Genomic DNA, 22696 nt, shown 5'->3' with positions numbered 1-22696 from the left:
TGTCACAAATTTAAATCAGAGATAACACAACAGGGGACAGAATCCAAAATAAAACAACAATCACGGGATTGTCCCTCCACAAGATTCTGCCACTGGTTTCTACCTCAGATGCCCATTGCAGTGGCTAAGCCCACCAAAGCTGCATTGTGGAAGCCTTGAGCACAGGGATTAAGGCAGACACTCTGACTCCACTGCCACCGTTGTCTGTGCCCAGGGCATCCCAAGTGCAGCACTCCAGGGCTGTCAGTGCTGTGCAAGTCCCAGAGCAGCTGGAGGAGGAGGAGGCTTTTCCTGTAGCTGCCCTATGGCTCCCAAGATTGTTGGTTAGGTGAAGAACTCTGGAAGGTGCAGAGGGAACTAAATTCCCCAGTGTACTTAATGAAACTCCTGAAAAGCTGTCCCTATAATTAGCTGTGTACACAGCGAATACAGACACCGGAGGCATTGCTTCTGCTCCCAGGCTTGTTTGCAGAACCAGAGCTTCATTCCTGTCCTGTTTTGTTTCCCTCCAGCACTGAGGAAAAGTCACGTCGCTGTGCCCAATTCCTGCAGCTGTTGTGTCCGCACAGGGCCTAGACAAGAACCTCAGACACCCATGCAGCAGGCCAGGTTCCTTCACACTGTTTGGTCTGGACCACAGAGGTGCGTGACACTGGAAACATCTGCAGATGTCTCCACAGAAGACCTTCCCACTTTACCCTACTGCAGAGAAAACAGCACAACCCTTCCTAGGAAGGAACGAGCTATAGCCAAAAAAAGGAGCAATTTTCCCACTGAGGGAAAGCAAGCAGGGTTCTCACCAGGAGATACAGCCCTGCATGTTCTAGGACTGGTATAAAATCGGGAATTCAAAACCATCACACACCACTGACATAGGGGTGTTGGAAGGCAGGTGTGTGTTTGCTCTGCTTGTGCTCTGGGCCAGTGTGAGGTAATCCATCTCTGATCCTCAAAGCTGTAGTGTGTGACACAGTCTGCGATGAGACCCTGTGGCTCCTCAGTGCTTCAGAAGGGCTGAGCCCTGTGCTCACATCTTCACACAGCCCCAGGATCAGAGACAACTGATCCCCCCTCAACCATGCCCCTTGCACAGGGCACAGGCAGCCTAGCGAGCCACCTGCATTGCACAGGGAACTCCAGCACCAAAGTCAAGGCTTCATTCAAGCTCTTCCAGTCCAGCACTGCAACCTCTGCCCACACGCAGGGGCTGAGTCACCAGCCGAAAGCAGCAGTACCTTCTGACACCTTAGACCCTTCCCCTCTCTTTGAGGCTCTCAGCCTTCTGCTCTCAGCATCTTTTGTGTACTTCTGCAGCCCTTCTTCAATGAGCAAAAGCCACAAGAGCATCTAGCAGGATTCAAGCATATATATTGCCACTAGACACACGCTCATTCAAGAGGTCATCTGGTGCAGACGGTTCTCTTCCCCAGCCCTAATGATGGTGAGGGCATGCCTTGTTCTGCTCACCAACAGCATCTCCTGGGTAAGATCACCAAGCAGGAGAGAGATTGCAGCACAGCCACGTGATATTACCAAGCAAGGCCCCTCGTGCCAGGGAGTGCTGCCGAGAAGAAGTCTTCGCTTGCAGCGCCAGGACTAGCATGTAAATCCAATGCACCAAACAGTGGCAGGTATGTGACCTACCCTGAACAGTCTCATGCTTCGGAGAAAAAGGCACTTAAGAAGTCTGCAGAGATGGCTTACTCCAGCTGTTATATGAACACTACACCCATGGGCCAAATCTTATGACCTTGTAGGCTCCAGCTGATGACATCTCCATTTCTGGCACCACATTGTAGTGGCAGAAGGTCATTGTGAAATGGCTGCTCAGAAGAGAGAACACCCAAGTAAAACAGTTTTATAGGCTGAGAGCAGGTGCCTCCACTTTTACTAGCCTAAATAAAGAAATATGCAGCACATAATGCCCCAAACTCACCCCTTCCTTGACATCTTTAGTGTTGTTATTTAGCTGTGTCCAGAAGCAATACCACAGGTTCTTACAGGCCACATGTCAAACAGAGGTTAGGGCGCACTCAGCTGTGACAAGGGACAACTGAACAAACAGAGGTGGTTTGCCTCTCTCTCCTCTCCTCCCTCTATTCCTGCTCTTTTCTGAACTGCCTAATTTAGGAAACAATTCTTGGCTATTGCGATGCCCATGGAGCTTCTGAGATCCCATATTGCTCACCGTCCTGCCTCTTAGGGGAGAGGTCCCTATGCAAGAAGACAGTTTTGCGGCCTTGTCAACACAAGGCACAATCCTGAATACCGTTTTGGTCATATCAGTCTTCCTTGAAAATGTGCAGCAATTTTGATTCCCCATACCAACTGTTACAGCATTAAGCTTGCTTTAGGTAAGCAGAGGAGAAGGGAGGGTAGAGCACTAAAGGACGTAAGTCCAGCTGTATGGGAGACAGAGCCTTAAGGAGATGAAAGACACCAGCTTGATCCACATATAGAAGGTATGAGCAAACAGAGGGCTGGCACCTGCCTCTATTCTACTGAGAGCCTCCCTGCTGTGGCTTTCATCATGGTGGCTGGCAGTTACTTTGCATCCCTTCCAGCTCCCGACTTCTCCCTCTGTGGTGGGGAGCTGTGTTTGCCTCATCCCCAAGAACAACTTCTTTCTCTTCCCAGTTCTTTGCCTTGGGCTAATCTCTGAGAAAGGGCTGAGGTTTTGCAGCTCTATGCCTCTTAGGCTCCCTGTCCCAAGCCAAGTCTCTCAGGCCCTGAGAGACAATGCAGTCACTGTTTGATAGGAGCATCCATACTTCATGCCAAAGGATGCTGAGCCAAGTATGAGGCAAGCCTACTGCATGCATCTAGTACAGCAGAACAGGGATGGCTCATACATCTTTCCTGTGAAGTCCCCATCCCCCATACACCAGCATTGGGACCTCTGAGGAGTGCCTGAGGTCAATACACAGACATTAACCTTTCCCTCCAATGTAGTGTGGAGATATCCCCTATCTTGCAATGCAACTTTCTACTGCTCTTCTGCCACAGCTCTCATTCCTCTTAGCCTCAATCTGCATCTTAGGCTCATTCATTTTTGCTGTACCAGCTCAGACCTGCCGTACCCAGTGTTGTTCTGATCCCAAACCTCCACAGAAATCTCTCATCCTGGTGAAAATATCTGTTGATGATGGGTCCGGTTCCATGAGGAATGATTCTTAGCAACCAATCTGACTGGCCAGGCATTGCAAGCCTGGTTAAATTCAGAGAAAGGAGATTTTTGAGCTTACTCACTCAGAAATACACAGCCTTTGTCCTTAAGTGAAAGACATGGGGAGTGGGAAATCACATATTTGCATAAAAATTCAGGCTATACACTTTCTGCTTTATTTAGTAAAATAAATGGAAAAGTTCATGTGACGACAAGCAACCAATCTGTTCCTAATGTCAGGAGAGGCTGTGGATCCCAGCATGGCACCAAAAGCAAAGAGAATGAGGGAAACAGATCTCTGGGAACTACAAGCTTTACTCTGATATTGCCATTTTGCCGTATCACCCTTTGCTCCAACAGAGGTGGCATGGAAGGACAGAGTGTAGGGCAACACCAGAGTTCCTGGAGCACTGAGAAAATAGAGTGGGAGCCAACAAATGAGAAGGGAGAAGAGATTCCTATAGAGGACAGACAGCATATATGTACATAGAGGTGGAAATCTGTGACTGACTTGGCCCCTTAATCCTACTATCCCAGGAATTCCTGTGCTGTGGGGCTCAGTGAACTCTTCATACACCAGAAACAGGTGATGCTGGGCACAATCATCCTGTTAGCTGAGAAAGAATCAGAGTTCCTCATTCTTCTCCTCAGGTTCGTCTTCTTTCTGAAACACATTAGAGGCATGAAATCAGTTTTGATGTTGCTCTGTTTCTTAGCATTGTGCTAAAAGGAAATAAACCAACTTAAATGCCTCCCTCTGCTGTCTGTGCCACTGCCCTGCCTATCCCATTTCAGTTGCACAACACAGGGTCCTGACACACAAAGCCTCTGTGCTGTAGGAAGATGAGCTTTGACAGAGAGACAACCCTTAACACTGAATGAACATGGAGATTAAATTGTCCCTCTCCCAGCAGAGACCTCTGATAGAATCCTGAGCCCTTCTCTGTGTAATGTGTTCTGTGGCCTTCTTGATAGATTTCCTTTCTAACCATGCCACTGTCTCTCTGATCCTCTCTTATGTGCTGCCATCCACCACCGCCATCCTTAGTGTCCAAAAGCACCCTTCACTGTCTCCCCAGCTGCTGTTCCCAGAAAATAGATGCTTCACCAAGACCTTTATACAGTTGCAGAGGTCAGTGAGGTCTTCTTGCTGTAGACTAGAAGACGGAGGTCAATGAAGAAACAGATTCTGCAAAGACATCCATCTCTGCTCTGCTCTAGATCTAATGCTTTTCTGATATTCAGGTGCAAATGAAAACGAAAGAGGAGGTGGCAGGGGCGGGGAGTTCAAGGAACTGAAGTAATCTTCTTCAAGAGCCTTGTAAGAAACAGCATCGTCCTACCAGATTCCTGCTTCATGTAGACTGTACAGGAGTCCCCCTTTACCTTCTGCATTCTTTGTAAGAAACGATTACAGAAGTCCTGTACACGCTCAACGGAGACTTCATCCAGAGTCAACACATCCTGCTCCTCATCTGGTGCGTGAAATAAAGCCAGAGCTGGCAGCTGGGACTTCTTCAGTTTGAAGAATGACACTATTCGTTCATTGCTCTTCAAATTGCTGTCTAACAGGATAAAGAGAATCTGTGATGGAAATAGGAGAGGAAAGGTGAGCAAAACAGAAACTGAGAGAAAACAGATCCCTAAACATTGATCATATGAAGATTAACAGTGATATTTTTATAAAGAGTTAGAGAAAACCTACCATACTCTCTTAGGACAACACTTTCCTCTGCCACTATCTAACTGCTCCATACAGTGCATTTTTCTGCATTTTATCAAGCCCAAACTTACCCTACCAAACAAAATATCTCCTTTCACCTTCTTTAAACATATATCTACAGTATGGCAGGAAGGCAGTTTCCACTTCTATTGTCTTAATAGATGAGGAAACACGATGTCTTTTATCATAGTGGCACATGTAAAAGAAGCTAACTCCTCTACTTGCATGTTATTTGGATCGATGCTTACATCCATGCAAGACCTAGAGTGGCAGAGTAAAAAGGTGTTTCGCTGTGTGGAGAATCAAACTCAATTGCAAGAACGTGGGAGCGAAGTATAGGGCAGCAGGAACCTGCAAGGATAGGAACATGAGAGTACTAAACACAAACAACATATTTAAGTGAGCTGCAGTGAATAGAAATGAAGATGGAATCATTTATAAAACAGGAGTTGTTGGCAAGACGCCAATGTCCATACAGCCCAGCTCAGTGGAGGGTTGTCCAGACCTGGGGAGAGAAGCTCAACAATGACTAAGTCAGGATGAGAATGACCTACAGTTTTCTAGGCTCCCAAATAGTCTTGGAGGGCAAGATCAACCCAAGGATTAGAACTCTGCCAGGATGATTCAATAGTACGGATTTACCCGAATTGGTGACTAACTCCATGTTTTTATTTTAAGAGCAAGTTTCAACTGAGATCTTACAAGTGCAGTAGGAACTGGCAAAAATGTAAAATTTTGGAATCTGAAAGATTATCAATAAAATATGCAGTTATCTCAAAATCTTTGTTAAATCATCTGTTAATACTAAATACAAACTTCATGTATAAATTTTATAAAAGAAAATAAATGCAGCAATTGAACAATTTAATCAGTGACCTGATTAAATAGAATTCCTTGGCAGGTGACATCCAAGTCAATGAAACCAACATCCAGCCAACATGCATAATTTTATCTTTTCTTTATCGTGTGCATTCTACTGGGCCAAGCATATTCAATGTACCTATGGACATGGATATGACTTAACTTACACAAGAAAAAAAGAAGAGTTTAAAAAAAGAAAAGTAATGCAATGTGAAGATGATGTGTCCAGTTCCCAGGCTGTGACTCATGTTTTTCTTTCTTTTCAATCAAGAACACTCAAGTTAGTTCAAAACTTCTTTCTTCTCTAAAAATAAACTTGGTAAATCTCAAATTCTTTACTTTATTAAACTTATGTTCTATAAAAAAAAGCAAATATATCTGGAAACTTTCCTAGGCAACAGCCTATGGGAAGGAAGGGTAGTTAGGCTAGTGTAAGGTTTAATTGCAGTTAATCACTGCGATACAGAAACAGGAACAACACTTTTACTGCATTTGATATTTACCACTTGCAATTTCTCTTCCAAAAGTCAACTGAGCCCCAAGGGCAGCGGGCTAGTAAGCAGAAAGATTGTGGGGAACTTCTTCTGGAGTGCTGAATTCATCATTTTTCAGGATAAAACACTGAGCTAGAGAAGGGTCACAAATCTAAGGGTCACAGGTCTAAGGACCTGATCTAAGAGACTTTCAGCTGGAGCAGCAATACTTATGTTTTAGGGCTCTCCTTACAATTAGCAAGCTGGAAACAGAGGCCAGTTTGGAGGGAAGCACTTTCAGAGGGTTGGTACAGGAAATGCTATCATGTTTTCACCAGTTCATTCACCAGCTTTTGGTTTTCTCTGTGAAAGACTCACTAGACAACAACATTTTATTTTAATCAAATGTTAAACAAGAAGTTAATAAAAAAAAAACAAGAAACATTTAGAACACCTAGGTTGTTAAAAGTCGTCACTTTCTAGACAAAATCTCCTCTGCCTTTAAAAAAGATGAGTAGCATTTTTAAATGGTAATATAAATAAATGTTAACGTTCTTCAATTCATCAAGCTTCCAGCCTTTGTTAAAAACCCCAAAACTAAAAAGCTGTACACATTTTATCCACAAATACAAAGAACAGAGTAAGAATAAAAAAATAAAATGTTGGGGTTTGGAACTCCAAACACCTTCCTTCTTACAGAAGAAAACAAAAACACACAAACAACTGGCCCCTCAGCTAGAAAGGCTGAGATATCGTCATTCACAGTTCCTGACTTGGATCTATCTAATGACTCACATTTGGCTCACAGAGTTACAGGGTGCCAAAGTACAGCAGAAGTTTCCTTCCCCTTTTATATTCCCAAAATACAGCATAGACGGCAATTGCATTTGTCCACTGTCACTCAAAAGAAGACACCTCAGTACCTATTACGTGCATTTTAGAATGAGACGTTCCTGGTAGGTGCTGTGATGTGGGATGAGTCTTCCTTCAGCAGAAGGACAGGTCACGCATCCTGTGCTGGATGTGCTCTGGGGGTGCTGCCAAGGCCTGTGTGGCCTCAAAGTCACACCTGTGAGGCAGTCTGTAAGGTGCCCTGGTACTGAGGCCACAAGCACTGGAAGCCTGGTCTCCACAGCAGCTGGAAACCAAGCAGGTTTCTCAATGGGGACAGTTCCACGATAGATGCCACCTGGTAGAACTGGCATTTTCTCATGAGGAGTTTATTTTGTTCAGAGATTCCTAGCCAGCTCTAATCATAAAGAACGAATGCAGTGACCATGGAAAATTATACTGACCATGAGACAAGATTCACCTTGCCTAACTTCTGCCGTCTAGATCTTAAGTCTTTCCTGAGCCGGTCATCTAGGCAACCTCTACAATAAACGGTACAATAATTGGCATTTGATTCCACTTATTTTACAAGGGGAGGGAGGACATATCTGTCCTTCTCTACCAGTGCTGAAAGGAGCCTGAAGCCTTAGCTCAGACAACTTACCAAAGCTATAATTCACCAAAACAAACCCCAGTTATGATGCCAACTCTCACATCACTGTTAGAAACGAGGGAGTGAAGGATCTACTGCATGGATGAGGAGCTCCCGACACAAATTCTCCCCTCCACACATGAGACCCCAAGAACACAGAACACAGTGTGGTATCATCTGTGCACTGTCACCTACAATAAGCTCTCTTTCAGAAAATTTTGTACACTGGTGCCGTCTTGGTGTCTTGACAACTTGATTCCTAGCCCAGTGCTTTTAGAACATTGAGTTCCTAGTAAATACTAAGATATGGAATGATGTTATTGCCCAAGGAATTAAAGTTAATAGAAAATAGTACTGCAATGGTAGAAACCAATTTGATGTTGCTTAGTTTTTCCTCTAAGGAAGACAAACAGGAAGGATGACCAAGCCTCATATCCAGCGTTTGACTTTGAACTTCATGGAGCTGCAACCTTCATTCTTTAAGAGGCTGCATAAGCAAAAAGATCAAATTCTGAAGTTTGAGTGATTTCTTACATAGCTTACATAGTACATCAAAGCAAAATGAAAACGAGTCATGAATTTAAAAAAAAAGCAAGCTACAAAAACAATTTTACTGTAGGTATCTGTTAAGTGACGTAGACAATCTGTATTTACAGGGTCCCCTGTTTATGGCTAAAAGAGGTATCTCTGTTACCTCTCTCAGTTCTGGAGCCATTGATGTCTGACAAGAAAAACAAAAAGTGTATGAATGACTGTCTGCAAGAAAAAGGGCACCATCCTTTCCTGAAGGACTCTCAGGAGTTTCTCAGAACTGATTTCTAAACAGGCCTACATATAAATGAAAAGGGACTTTGCAAACATCTCTACCCAAACCATTTTGACATTGTAAACCAGTTATATCAGTTGCAGCAAAAGCTGCTTTTGTTACTCCCAACATTACCTTATTGAAACTTCAGCACACACCCATAAGGTACACCAGCTGTAATTGTCATGTTACTCTCTGATACTGTGGAAAGAAAACTGAAGGTGCCGATGCTAGTTTGGCTTAGTGATGCAAATCCTGACACTCCCTTTCCAGTAGAAAGCCTGGACTCTTGGCAGTACTTTCTCAAGTAAGCACATATTTGATTGCAGTGGGATCCTTCCAAGAAGACTGGTGGATTCACTCCTGCAGCTGCAGTGCTCTGAGCTCTGCCTGTTCACTGTTATCCACCCACAATTATTTCTCAAAGTCTGCTAGAAAAGTACCATATTTCTTCTTATTCTTGTCAGCTCTCACTGGCTTAACATCATCTAACATTTGCACTTTCCTCTTCAGTGTTTTATAGCCCCCAGGTTCCACAACAAAATCTAGAGAAATCTAGACTGCCTTCAGACACTCACTGCTGCTTAGGGTGCAGTTCATGCTGTGTTCAAATAATGGTCCTCACCATACAGCCTCGTGGAACCTCCAGCTGAAAATCTCTGCTTCCTCTCAAGCAAAAATGAAAAGATCATAAACCAGAGATGAAGGGACCATAACCCAGGAACTGGCAGGTGAATCACCTCCTCATGATCCATTAACGGTTGGACTCGATGATCTTAAGGGTCTTTTCCAACCTAAATGATTCTATGATTCTATGATCTTCTTCACTCTTTGGGGTCACTCACTCAGCAGCAGCAGTTCCTCTTCATCTCTCCATCAATCCAAGCAATAAGTTTCTTTTCTCCCTCCACCTGGTGATGACAATAACAAGGACCCATCTTCCCTCAGAGCACAGCAGAGATGTGTGAAAGGATTGGTACACCTTCTCCTGCTTGGGAACCCTCTCGAGGCTCTGTTTGTGCTCTGCACTGGCATTGTGGAGAAGAGGCAACGCACACTGAGTCTCCCCACCCTGTTCCGGCACTCTGCAGTCATTGTGAAGCACTGGATGCAGTGGTACATGCTCACAGGGAGCCCGAACACCTCTCTCCACTGCACAGCAATGATTCCTTGCTCACAGCACTGACAGCACTAACCCCACAGCACACACAAGCCTTTCATCACCAGCCCACAGGCTATGAATTATTCACTGGTAATCCTGAATAAAATTCAAGTCAAGAATCTTGCATTTATTCACAGACAGCCTGCAAGCTGCAAAAAGGTAAAATCTACTCAATGCCTTACTTGTTTTGAAGTAAACCTTAGTTAACTTGGTAGTCCTGACAACAGATAACTCCACTTAGGAAAACGAGACAGCCGAGATTTCCATGGTATTGTGCAGTGGCTGCTTCTGATACCCAAACTAATTCATGTCTTTCTACATGACAGAGCAATGGAAACAAACCTAAGCGGGCATATTGCTCTGCTTACTCCTTAGTACCCAGATCTAAAACTCCAAGAGAGGGATTCTAACTCTCCCTTACTGCTTTGTAAAAGGGCAGTCCAAATCACGATTTCCTTCTCAGAGTGCCACTCCTTTGGGAAAAACAACTTATGAGACTCTAAGTCCCTTCATTTATGTGTCCTGCAGTACCACTGCAGTAAAGTGGAAAAAAATTAGTCAAATCCCACATCTTTAATCTCTATATTTTACTCTGGCAAACTTCTAGACTAATTCGGTGGGAAACTTGCCTGCACAAATAAATAAAAAAAAAAAAAAGTTGGATTTGGCTTGCTGGCTATTCATAAATTATCTGGACTTCAGTACAACATTTTATCCAACGTTTTGTGAAGTATTTCTAGGAAAATTATTCACATTTGCTCCTATCTAGGCATGTCGCATGAAGAGAAAACTAGCTGCAGCTGCATCAGCAGCAAAGGATAGTGATGCTAAACAGCAATGTGCTGTGTTACAAGAGTTAGCTGCTTGGGGGAGACCTGTGTCAGACTCTGCTGCTCATGGAGGACAGTGATAATAGTGTCACTATAACAGACATCTCACATGAGATGGCTGGAATTTTTCAGATAAATGAGTTTTCTTTTATCATTATGTGTTCATCAAAGCAAAACACTTTTGAAGAGACCTTTTGACTTTGATGCAAGGCTTCTGCTTGCTCTCTTGCCAATGGGTGGGACAGATGGCAAGGTCGAAAGTTGTCCTGTCATAAAGAAGTCTCAAGACTTTTGAAGGTGCAGGGTTCTGAGGTGGCCCCTCCATTTGAAGATTATATACTTGATATTTAATCTGACCCTTCAGTACCACAAACAGATGCATGCAGATGTTCTTGTTCTCAAACCCCAACTCTTTCCAGCTCCGCTGTTCTCCCAGGAAGATCTCTTCCACTGCCTCTCCGCTCAGCCTTCCCCGCTGCTATGATCTTCTGCCTCCTCCCATCTGCTGTTCTCCCTTGCCCCAAATGCCTTCCTGTTGATCCCAATCCTCCGTTGCTTGCCAGTTCCTTCCTCTGTTCCCTGGACACAAATTCCCCTGTAATCCAGCTGCTGGCAGAGAAGCAGCCATGGGAAGATTTACTATCTGGGGAGCTCTGCCCACAGAGGGGTGGGAACCAGGCAAAATTTCTCTGAAAGACCCCATCTATCCCATCACCTTAGTGTGGGAAATCTGACAAACCCATTTACAGCTCCTTTAAAACAGCTATTTCCCCAGGATCCAACAGAAGGCCACGGGTTAAGAAGCACCGCAACATTAATTGCTGTCTGGTCACTTATATAATGCTCCTTGGCATCTTGCAGGCTGTATACACAAAATCACCTCTCACCCCAGTGGAATGCAACCATCGCCAGACTGAAGCGCGGCAGCTGTTTGTCATCTCCCAGCACAAAGGAACAAAACTGGACCAGAAGAAAGGAGGTACAAAATGTCCCACTGAGGGAGCAAAGGAGCAGGATACAAAGGATGTTTTCCCCACAAGGAGGCAAACTGGCAAAAGGTGAACAGATCCAACCCCTCTACTTATCCAGCTAATCCTCTTTTCCTGCCACTTGGCCTTTGCTCCCCTAATGCACAGAGAAGGAGATTATGTCCTCCCCATCCATGGAAGCAATCACTGTTCTCCCATTTTTCTCCCTAATGGCTCCCCTTCCTCTCTGTTTGGACTTACCTTCCCCTTGAAGAGCTCTGCTGCCGCACGATATTTGCGCATTCGCTCAGGGTGCTTCGGGGACATCTTGTCTGTGATCAGGAGGAGGTGAAGCTGAAGTGAACTCTGCATCACACCTATCGCTGTCTGCCGAAAACACGGCCAGCGCAGACAGAGAGAGAAACACACACAGACAAAGAGACTGAGAACATTCAATCCGCATTGGATGCACTGCCAGAGGGACATCAGCCCTCGTGTCCCAGCTTAGATTTCTTTGCAAATCAGTCTCACAAGCAGGACAGCTATCTTTAAAGCAGGGGATATCCAATCTGGGTTCTTTGTGGAAGCGCTTAATCTCCTGGCTTTGCTTATTCCCGAGACAAGAGTCTGAAGACCACAAGGGTTCATCACCTGCCTCAGGATAGCCAGTGACTAGGCAGGGGGACTGCCTGGATACAGCAAGCTGAAGTCTAGAGGGACAAGGAAACGGAGAGGGAAGGCCTGGAAATGCTGAACATAAGGGTGTCCTGAATTGCTGAGGTCCAGCACCCAGACGAAATAGGAGCAAGAAAGTGGGAAGGATTCGTGGTGTTAGGGTTGGTGTCTCCCCTTGTTTCCTTCTTTTAGCATTAGGCCGTGGGAAGGATGGGGATGAGTCCAGAGTTCCAGCAACCCCAGTGCCTAGACATTCCAGAGTGCCGAGGGTTAAAATTGCCTCTGCAGTCCCGCAGCGGGAGAAGACCTGGCTGTCCCTCATCCCCTGAGCAAGGGCCAAGCAGGCAGCACACACTGGCCCCTCTGTGAGGAGACGGGGCTGGCGCTGCCCGAGGAGCCGCCGCACCATCTCCCGGCTCTCGCTCACTCACTCACTCGTCATCTCACTTCTCCTCCTGCCCGCTTCCTGCAGCCTCTCCCTCAAACCAAACAGCAGCCGGGCCAGACCTGCTGCCTCCCCTCTGCCACTGAAACCACCGTGGCACAGACTGGGCAGCTCCCCGCCAGTGGGAGAAGAAAGTTTCCACACGCTCCAGGAGTAATATGGAAAGGGTCAGGGAGTGCACATCGGCAAGGGCCACGCACTGCGAAGCGTCTAATTTTTTGGCAGCCGAGACTCTGCCTTCAGCCTGATGTCTATCAGACATTTTCTATCCCTTCACTTCTCCGGTGGTGCGCAGATGGGGCAGGGGAGAGTAGAGGGGATGCAAACCAAGGCTGGAGAGCATTAGAAGACCTCATGGGAGAGGATGGGGCTGAAGGTGAGGATGAAGCCGGCCAGTGCTGAGGCTGGGCTGACAGCGGGCAGGGCTGGAGCCACGGTTCCTCCGGCAGCTCCACACAAAGATGTGCCTGTCCATGCAACCTTGTGCAAGAGCGACCAGCAGAGCTCATCAACACGGCCGGGTCACATCTGACTCTCCTGGAAAGCACACAGGGGTTAGCACCGCCTAAAAATGCCTAAAGTATGTAGGCGAAACAGTAAGGGCCCCAGGATGGGGAGGAAAACTCTTGGCAGCACTCCACGTGATGGGGTGACCCCAGCCTCTGCTGCATTCTTAGATGTAAACAGCATAGCACTGGGAATAAATATTTACGAAAAACCAAGCTACATTAGAGGAACTGGGAGGGCTTCAGGCCGGGGACTACAGGAGGCACTGTTAATTGTAGCACCTTGATTGCACTCCAGAGCATCAGGGAAAAAAAATGGAACAACATGTGTACTGCCAGTCAGGGCGGAGGGGACCGGCTGAACTGCTCGGGACTTTTCAGTCAGGGAGACAGCCTCAGTGCCGAACGGGACACCATGGAGCAAGAGCCCAAAGCATCAGCAGAAACACATGAAGATAGAGACAGAATCTAATGAATTGCCAAAAGATGCCGCGGAGGCTCCAAGGGTTCAGAAGGAGTGGGTATTTATAAAGATAACAAGAACATCCCTGCTGACGTGACTTGGGGTGTTCTCAAAGGGCTGTAAAGACAGCAGGGCAGGATATAGCTTTTCTGTCCCCAGAAATATTCTGTGATTTTGAAATGTTTTTTTCACATCACTTATCAAGATGAAAAAAAAAAAAATCCTTTTTTTTTTTTTTAAAGAAAAACCCAAAACTTCTACAGTATTTCATTCTGGAAACAAAATGTTGCACTTCCAAAACAAAATGCCCTCTCAACTGGCAGGCTGCACCTGAACTGGGGAATATAGCAGCCCTCTTAGCTGATTCTTGGCATCAATTTGAAAAGGTATAGCTTTGAAACAGATTGGCCCATTCTCATTTGATTAAATTCAGCCTGGTCATCACCTCTGCAGTTATTCAGAATTCCACAAAAGATGCCATCAGCAATGATAAAGTCTAAGCCTTGCAGCCATCTGAGCTCTAAGACCTGGAAAATGAGCCCAGTGAACCGCTGAGATTTCAGAGGAGCCTAAATCCTTGGTGACCCTCTATAGGGGATAGTCACTGGGACCCAGTGACTGCCAGTCAGGTGGGTGAGCTAATGAAGATGGCCAACACGGAAGCATCCTATGTCTAATTTTTGTTGTTGTTGTTGTTGTTGAACTGATGAATTCTGGAGTAAGGGACGGAGGGGATGGGAAAAATTTTTCTTGGGAAGTTTCCAACTGGCTCTTGAATATGCCTTCAAATAGTCAGGCTTATGTCAAGCCGTATGTGCTGGGTGATGGAGAAAAGCCTGACTTCTCAGAGTAGATCACTCAAGTTTCCATGTTTCTCAAGGCTTCTCAGCCAAAGAGAGGGGACCATGGCTGAGCAGGGTCTGTAGGCATGGCACAACATTGCAAATGCCCATGGAAGGAAGCAGCACAAGAAGTGGAACTCCCTGCCCATCAACACCCCAAATTTATTGGAAGTGTAAAGGAACTGCCATGCTTCCATTCTTCTCCCCACCCCACTCACACGCTCCAGTGCAGCATCTGCTTCCACTCCCCATATGGAGTAGCAGCAAAGAGTTTGTGGCCTCCCCAACCCCATTCACACCGTTGCCACAGCACTTGCATACATCTGAGCATGCAAACTCTTGGGCCAGAGGACACCCATGAGGAGGAGGCCAAGTGCCCGGGTGAGGACTGCGGGGAGCTGGTAATTACCACAGGGTTGTAGTCTGTCACCAGGCGGAGCTCGTTCATCCGAATGAAACGAGTCATCTTCTCGGCATCAACATCTTTGCTGTTCATATCCAGATCCCTCCGGTCATTGTCTACCTGAAGACATGCAAAGACACCTACAGTCACAGCTGTCCTCTCTTCTCAGCACCTTCTCCAGAGGTGCTGATGGTAGTCACTCATGGAGACACCCACCCCTTTGGACACCGCATTCCTCTCACCCCCAGCACGTAATCCCCACTTCTGGAGGTCCAGAACCATTAGACCTACAGAAATCAGCTTGCACTTTCAGATAAGGATCTTCCACACTCCTTCAGTCTCCTAAGGACAAGGCAAAAACTCATGGGATAACAGAAATCACTGAGGACTCCAGACATCCCTACAGTATCAGCTCTTGATGCACTGGAGACAGGGAGGATTAGCTGATAAACTATTCTAGGCATTGTGGGGAGAGATCATTAAATAGCCTAACTCCTCGCATCGATTTTGGCTTTACATCTCTTTTTTAAATCTTCATCTGCTTATTCTATTCCTTCTACAAGCAATAAACATTGGCATAGGCCTGTATGGATTTCCTGGAAACATTGTGCAAGCAGGAAATCTCTCCAATAAAAAGAGTATCTTTTTTTCCAGTACAGCAGAAAAAAAAAAAAAAGAAAGAAAAGAAAAAAAAATCAAGCCCAGCATATTTTAGCTTTAGAGGAAAATCCATCCTGCCACACATCTCCCCACACTCCACCCCCTCACCCAAACGATATCATTTTATTGAGGTTTGCTTGACCTGGTAAACAGAGAAAAAGCAGGCAACCATTGAATGAGAGCTAAAGCACCCGAAGGGGTGGAGCTGCTGTGCAGTACCACCACGGGACGTAATTGAGTTGGGTCATGGGGACGCTGGGCTCCAACACGCAAGAGGATCAAAGTCTGAGATTTGAAGGCCTTTGATTGTTGAATGAGGTTCTTGGGGCTGAGGAAAGGTCCACGTGTACACCCCAGATTTTATTCTCTGCATCTGTACAACCTCTGAAAGAGCTTGTGTTACTTTTTCCAGTGGTGTGCAGACATCTGAAGGCCTTTTTGCTGTTCTGTGATCATTGGCGAGGTCTTTGATCTGGTAGGGGGCCACAGCACCCTGTGTGGTGAGCCAAACTGGTGCTTTCCAGACTGTGCAGCCTGATTCCTCTCACAGATTTGCTCCTGCATAATATGAAAGGGCAGCTCTACTCAAGTAAATGGGATCAGAGAGGTGAAACACCTGGACGGGTGAGCTCAGACAGGCCTTGGGAACCAATCTAAAGCATCCCAGACTCCACAGAAAGCCTTTTCTTGACTTTCAGGGGCTTCTAGAAACACCTGATATCCATTTTGGGATAACTATATCCTAAATCTGCGCTCAACACTTATGTTTTCAAGAAAATAAGGCTGGAAAATATTCTGCATCTAATAGTTGAAGCTCTGATCAAAATGTCTTCATCACCCCATATAATTAGTTTATTAGCATCTGTTAATTATGTTCTTTTTAGGTCTGTCAGGCCAGATTCTTCAGTAGAATAAACCCATTTCCCTCTGCTATATGCAAAGAAGACTCACCAGTTGACAGCAGCCCTTCCTACTACTGTAATTATCTTTTAAACGTCTAAGCATTATATGTGTTTCATACTCTTCAAAAGCAAAGAAAAAATGAGTTTATGCCTCTGATTCACTGCTATCCTGGTCACGCATCTTTGTATTCTTTAAATGGGTATTTGATTCCAAGTTCCTGTCTCAGTTCTTTTTTCTTTTCCTTTTAATCTATGACCCCTTACTCCTACACAGTATTCAGCACAGAATAAAAGGAAAAATCATGTCTGAACAACTTAATTTAAGAAAAACGGACAATTAGACAAGTGAATTGTCAACCACATTTGAACCTGACTAGTGTATTAGTTTCTTGGTTGGCTTTTATTTTTTCCTATTAAACAAGAGTTCAGCTGCAAAAACTGGACTGTGAACAAAGAATATTCAATATAATCCAAATTCCAACGATCCAGAGTTTCTTTTATCAAACACCCTCCCAATGCAGTCATCCTCACTATCTGCCACAGTGCAAAAACAAAGGATCTTTTCAACATTTTTGGAAGAAATCCACCATGACTAAGAACCAAAACTGAGATGGGTATTGCTTCAGATTGCAACATCTGCACGTAGCAAATAGAAGGCTAAATAAAAGGTCCTGCCTACCTATTGCTCACTCTTAGATCACTCTCTTTGAATTATTTGGATAATGCCAGTGGAAAACTTGGTGCAGGAAATGACGAGAAAGAAAAGGGAACAAACTGGCTTTGTCCAACCTTCGTACAACCTGTATCTAGAACTTGGCCAAGTTGCCACATTTATTTTCCCTAAGTACACATAGCGTGTCCCCATGCCGCGCCCCCCCTCGCCCCCCCCCGTGTGCTTAGTGACACAACACTTCATGGGCTTTTAGGACATCTTGTGCTACCTAGGGCCCCTCTCCTCCTCAGACACACCTCTCTCTCCAGTTTTCAAGTGCCCCACTTGTGTGAGAAGGGGCAACACGAGGAAATCGATACAACCAGCAGAATACTTGCTCTTAACTTTTGTTGGTACTCTTGAAGCAAGTACACAGCCCTTCCCTATATTGTCTCCTTAAATTTAGACACACAGCTTCAAATTCAGTGGGCCACCAGCACTTACAGCTGGAATCAACAAAAATTTGATCTTGCACAGCATCCATCCCCAAGAAACTGCAAAGTAACTTTTTTAATGGGCCCATGCCCAACACATATTTAGGGAATAACTCTACAAACCACAGTGCAAGAGACAGAAAAGAGCGTTTGGGGTTTCTTTTAGTGGCAGAGAATCTGTAACTGCAGAGACTGAGTCTGGATCCGGTTTCAGTCACGATGGAAAAGTTGTGCACCCAGGGAGACAGCTTTGCCTGCCTGAAATGACATTTGGCAAGATTTGATATCAAGCCTACTGTGTTGATCCATTGTAACATGGCCTCTAGATGCTTTTCATGTGTCTCAGGAGCCTTTCCAAAACCACGGAAACCACATCCAAGTAACACTGAGCTCCAGACAGGTCACTCAGACATCATTATCATAGAATCAGAATCATAGAATGGTTTAGGTTGGAAGGGACCTTAAAAATCATCTAGTTCCAATCCCCCTGCCATGGCCAGGGACTCCTTCCAATAGACCAGGCTGCTCAAAGCCCCATTCTTTGCAAAGCACTTGGGGCCGGACCAGACCCACACGACATCTTAAAATGGAGAACCTTATTAGGTGTAATACGTGTTGCATGTTTTAGTGATGGGCACTCTGCAAGTGAAAAGCAGAAGACCTCTTTGGGGCAGGAAGCTCTACAGATGTGCTTTTTAGGTGGGCAGGTAGAATGACTATCAATGACAAGCCTTTTTTTTTTTTTTTTTTTTTTTGCTTGCTCTAAGGTGAGATGAGCAGCTGTAACCTTCTTTTATCACCACTGTACAGAGATTTCATTTCTTCTGTGCCGTGGCGGCGGGCAGTCCTTAAGCGCTTGCCCTAGCGCCTCTCTCACCAAAAACCAGCGGGCAGGGGAACCCCTAGACGTTAGTTTTGTAGATACAACCTTTTTGCATGGCACCATGTTTCCCGGGCGGGGGAGATGCTCGACGGCAGCCCCGCGGACCTCCCCCGCCTCCTCCGGCCACGGCAGCGGCGGCGCCGTGGGGTGCCCCCCCCCCCCCCCCCCCCGTCCTCTCCCCCCGAGTCGTTCCCACGCCGCGGGCCCACGCACCCTGCGGAAGAGCGTGACGGTGTTGGCCGCCACGCCGTAGTGGGACAGGACGGCGGGACTGGTGCTGAAGCCGAAGGGCACCTCCGGGACCCGACCGGCCGCCAGGCGAAACTGGGACGCTTCGGGGCTCTCCGGTTCCTGCGGAGGGAGAGAGACAAGGCGGAGGGGGGAAGGGTGCGGGTGAGGAGCGGAGCCTCCCCCGGGGGACACCCCCCCCCCCCCCCCCACCGCCACCGCCGCCCGCCCCGAGGTGGTGCGACGGCGACACCTACCGCCCGCCCGCCCCAGAGACCCCCACAGCCCCCCGCCGGGGGAGCGGGGGGAGACCGACCCCCACCCCCACCCCACCACCCTCGCTCCGCCAAGCAGCTCTCCTCCTCCAAAATCGGGGAAGTCACCAGGCGGCGGGGCCAAGGGCGCAGCCGGCCCGTCACCGGCTAACGGGGCGGCTACGGCAGCCTGGGAACCTCGGTTTCCATCCCTCCGAAACATCACTTTTTACCGCCCCACACCACAAACAGGTAACGCGGTGATGATGCAAAGCCCTAGAGCTCTTAAAAGGGAGGGGATAAACCCAAAATCTGGATGTAGCACGTTTAAATATATACATATATACACACACACATATATGTACACATATATATGTCTGTGTGCATGTGTATGTCTGTATAACAAATATATAAACCATAATTTTTAAGATAACCTTGATTCTGGAGTCAGGGGTTTACAATTTTTAAACACCTTGCATTGGCAGTATCCTCGTTCCTTTCAAAAAGGTGTCAACCATATCCTTTGAAAAGTATCTAATGCAGCATTGAAGGATAGAAATGTGCAGTTTCTCAGTAATTTGAGGTTCGTTCCCTTTTTTTTTTTGCAGTGAGAGCATCAGCTACAGCCTTAGCCCTAAAGCTTCCTTTGCTATTCCCATTCCCAACTTTTCTTTTGAGTGATGTATTTTTGATACTTCTACTTATTGGACTTAAATTCTCAAGACAGTCTCTGCTTGGAAATTGGTTTGTTTTTCTTTTTGGTTTGAACCGTCAGCTCAGCTGTTTGCAAGCCCAGAGAGAATGGAAAACAAAATTCTTTCTGCATTCAAAGAAAAACAACGCTTGTGACTTGTTTTGGAAATGCCAGCTCATCAACATGGCTCTGGTGAGAGCGCTAAAGCCTGGGGTAGGCACAACCTTATTGAGTTTTGGAGCCTTCCTGGGAAAGCTGGGGTTTAATCAGGCCAAGCATGGCCCTTTCTAGCAGACGCGCAGGGTTTCTGGAGCAGCGTGCTGTTTTTCCATCGTGGCACGCTGTTCCCAGTCAGGGAGGCCGCACTCATTATCCAAGGAGCTTGCCGAGCCGTGCTCTGCAGCGAACTGAAAGGCTGCAGCAGAGAAATAATTTATGGCGAACAGAGAACATGGACATTATTTGGACGAATATAGTCTCAGGCAGAGGGCCAAGACAAGCCCTCATGGCACACATACGTCTTTATCTACTGTTTAAACGCAGCCCTGTCATGCTTCAGGCACTGAATGCCCGACACTGCGGCTGGCTGCTGCCCCATGCTTCTGGCAGCCGGGGCTGTCCCCACGCTGCAGGACGGCACAGCCATCCCTCCCTGCCCCGGGACCCCGTGTCCCGTTGACTGTGATGAATGAAATCCTGCAGCGGGAGGGAGGTGGCGGTGGCACAAGACACCAGCGGTTATGCCCCGGTGATGCTTTGCCCAGCGAGATGCCACGGTCCCTGCCCATAGCTGGGACAGCCCTGCCACAACCCTGGCCAGCAGCTGCCCTGGGGGAAGGTGGCATCTGCTCTGCACGCTTTCGTTCTGTGTGTGCAGATTGCCTCCTGGTTTGCAGGGCTGTAAGCACTGCAAGAGCAACCCCAGAGGAGCTCTGAACTCCTGCGGGCGCTGAAGGCAAGGAGGCGGGTGGTCTGTGATCAGTGCTTAGCAAGACCCCTCGGGCATAAGCCTCCAGGGCTCACGCACTTGTTGCTGCCTGTGCTGTAGGCAGCAACGTGGGTCCTGGCTCTGTGCTGGCTGCGATATGCCACCATCCTACACCAAGCCCTCCCTTGGCTGCCCTCCAGCCCCAAGCACAGGGCAGGAGGAGGAAGGAGCTTGTGAAAAGGAGTTGGTTTTGAAAGAATGACATCTTCTCTGACCGAAGCTGTGAGGTAGTGTGTGGGCAGCAGAAGCCCAGGGCAGAGCTCAAGGAAAATGGAGAAAAAGGTCCGGCTTGGGGACCTTAAAAATAATGAAGATCCTGTTAAAGAGGCCTCTGTTTTATGGTGCTCTACCTCAATAAATATTTTTGTCTTGTTTCCTAAGGAAAAATGTTCATGCCATTTTGGGGGCAAGTGGCACACACCCATCAGTCTCTCTAATACCTTTGGCTGAATTCAATTGAATTTAGACACAGAGAGTAGAGATCCCAAGGATATCAACGCTGGGGAACGAAGCAGAAAGACAGACAGACCATGCCTACACCCTTCCTGGGAGGAGGCTGCAGCTTGAGCCCAAATCCTCTTGGACTTCAGAGGACCCGCACCAGTGCTGCTCCCCGAGACGCAGCTTTCTCGGCCCCGTTGCACAGGCAGTGCCTTGCTCTGCCTTTGCTGACTAAAGCAAACAACTGATGCTCCCACTCACCCCGTACCAGTGCTATTTCTCTGCCACCCACGTTCCGGTTTTGCTTCCCCTGCAGCATTTGCCTCTCTCCTGCCCCAGGGCTCCTACGACCTCCTTCACCTTCCTCCCTTCCTCCATCTCCCTTTCCACACACAGATCGACTTCTTGGCATTCTCCTTGTGGCCTGTCACCAAATTCCTCCACGTTCCTGTCACAGCCCCAGCACCTTTCAGGACAGAAGCTGCCTTTGGAAGGTGTTTATGCCACATCCAGCCCCATGCTCCCGCAAGGGTGGGATAGGGCTCTCAGCTGGCGGAGAGGAGGTGCTATGAACACACCTGGAAGAATCCAATGACCGCCACCTCCGCACCGCTGACAAAAGCTTCAGCGTCTCCGATGTTGCTCAACAGGACAGGCTTCCCTCCAGTGCAGGCTGTGCCTGGATAGGAGAGGTCAGGGTTGGAGAGAGGGTACACAACGAGCAGCTCAAAGAGGCTGCCCCAACATGCACGCAAGCATCTCACCCCTTACATGCCCACCCACACACCCCTCCTGCAAGCTCAACTCGCTTGCACAGCACGCTCCGGGTAAGGAGACCCAGCATAAGGAGGACTCCCCGCAGCAGATCCATCCCTTTCCCTGAGCCAGGAGGAAAGCTCACTTACTGTGGGATGCAGAGCTGCCATCTCCAGCACACCCTGCTGGGGAGCCCCCGGTGAGCAGGATGATGAAGAGGCACAGGAAGACGGAGGTGCCCATGGTGCCAGCTTGCCTTCTCCTCGCTATATCACCCTGCTCCGGTCCTCTCCTCAGGAAGAGACACGTCAGCTGCTGCAGGGGCCCACAGTCACTCCCGGGGCAGTGGGAAGGGAGCAGCTGGCCCAGGGCAAAGCCTTCAGCTCCTGAGATAACCGCTTGGCCGGGAGAGAGCTCCTGCCTGCTGTGCGGGCACCAGCCTTGGAGAGCCTCACCAACACTGCCACCAGCACGTCCTCACCCACCGCGCTGGACATCTCAGGTACCCTGCACCTGTGGGACCAGGTGCCCCAGCTGGATATGAACATCACTCCATACAGAAGGAGCCACTGCACTTCTCCAAGTACTGGGTCCCAGAGGGGCTGATGTTCCTCCCTTTGCACTTGGCCAGCGGAGCACCCACTGGGACACGCAGATCTTGCTGGCTCTGGCTATGGGGAACAGCTGCCATGGTAAGCATTAAACGTGGGAAGGCCATGTTACAACTCCCTGGGCTCATTCAGTTGCCACATGGGATGAGAGGTGGGAGCTGACTACCCCTGGAGTCTACTCCCATCACGGGCCAGGCTTTGGGCTTCAAAGAAGGATTCATGAAGCCCTTGAAGGAAGCAGCTCTGAAATAATTTGCCTATAGTTAGGCTGATGTTTTGAAGAGGGCTATTTCCCGTCTGAAACATGCTCTTAAGCCTTCCTATCATG

The 22696-nt window shown here is 47.5% G+C and overlaps 1 protein-coding gene across 1 annotated transcript; it reads right to left on the bottom strand.

Moving 5' to 3' along the window:
* Nucleotides 1-3791: 3791 nt before the first annotated feature.
* ERP27 (endoplasmic reticulum protein 27) lies at nt 3792-22448 on the bottom strand (the record flags this gene model as incomplete). The annotated part of the gene is made up of 8 exons (XM_082497040.1): nt 3792-3830; nt 4553-4750; nt 11733-11858; nt 14812-14925; nt 18610-18747; nt 21580-21680; nt 21907-22046; nt 22309-22448. The coding sequence occupies 8 exons, from the start codon at nt 22446-22448 to the stop codon at nt 3792-3794; spliced, it is 996 nt and encodes a 331-aa protein (XP_082353166.1).
* Between the last annotated feature and the right edge of the window lie 248 nt (nt 22449-22696).

Source organism: Vanellus vanellus, assembly GCF_965231255.1.
Source record: "Vanellus vanellus genome assembly, chromosome: 1".
Classification (NCBI taxonomy): Eukaryota; Metazoa; Chordata; class Aves; order Charadriiformes; family Charadriidae; genus Vanellus; species Vanellus vanellus.
The sequence above is the reverse complement of the archived record's forward strand: the minus strand, read 5'-3'. Positions and strand labels throughout refer to the sequence as shown.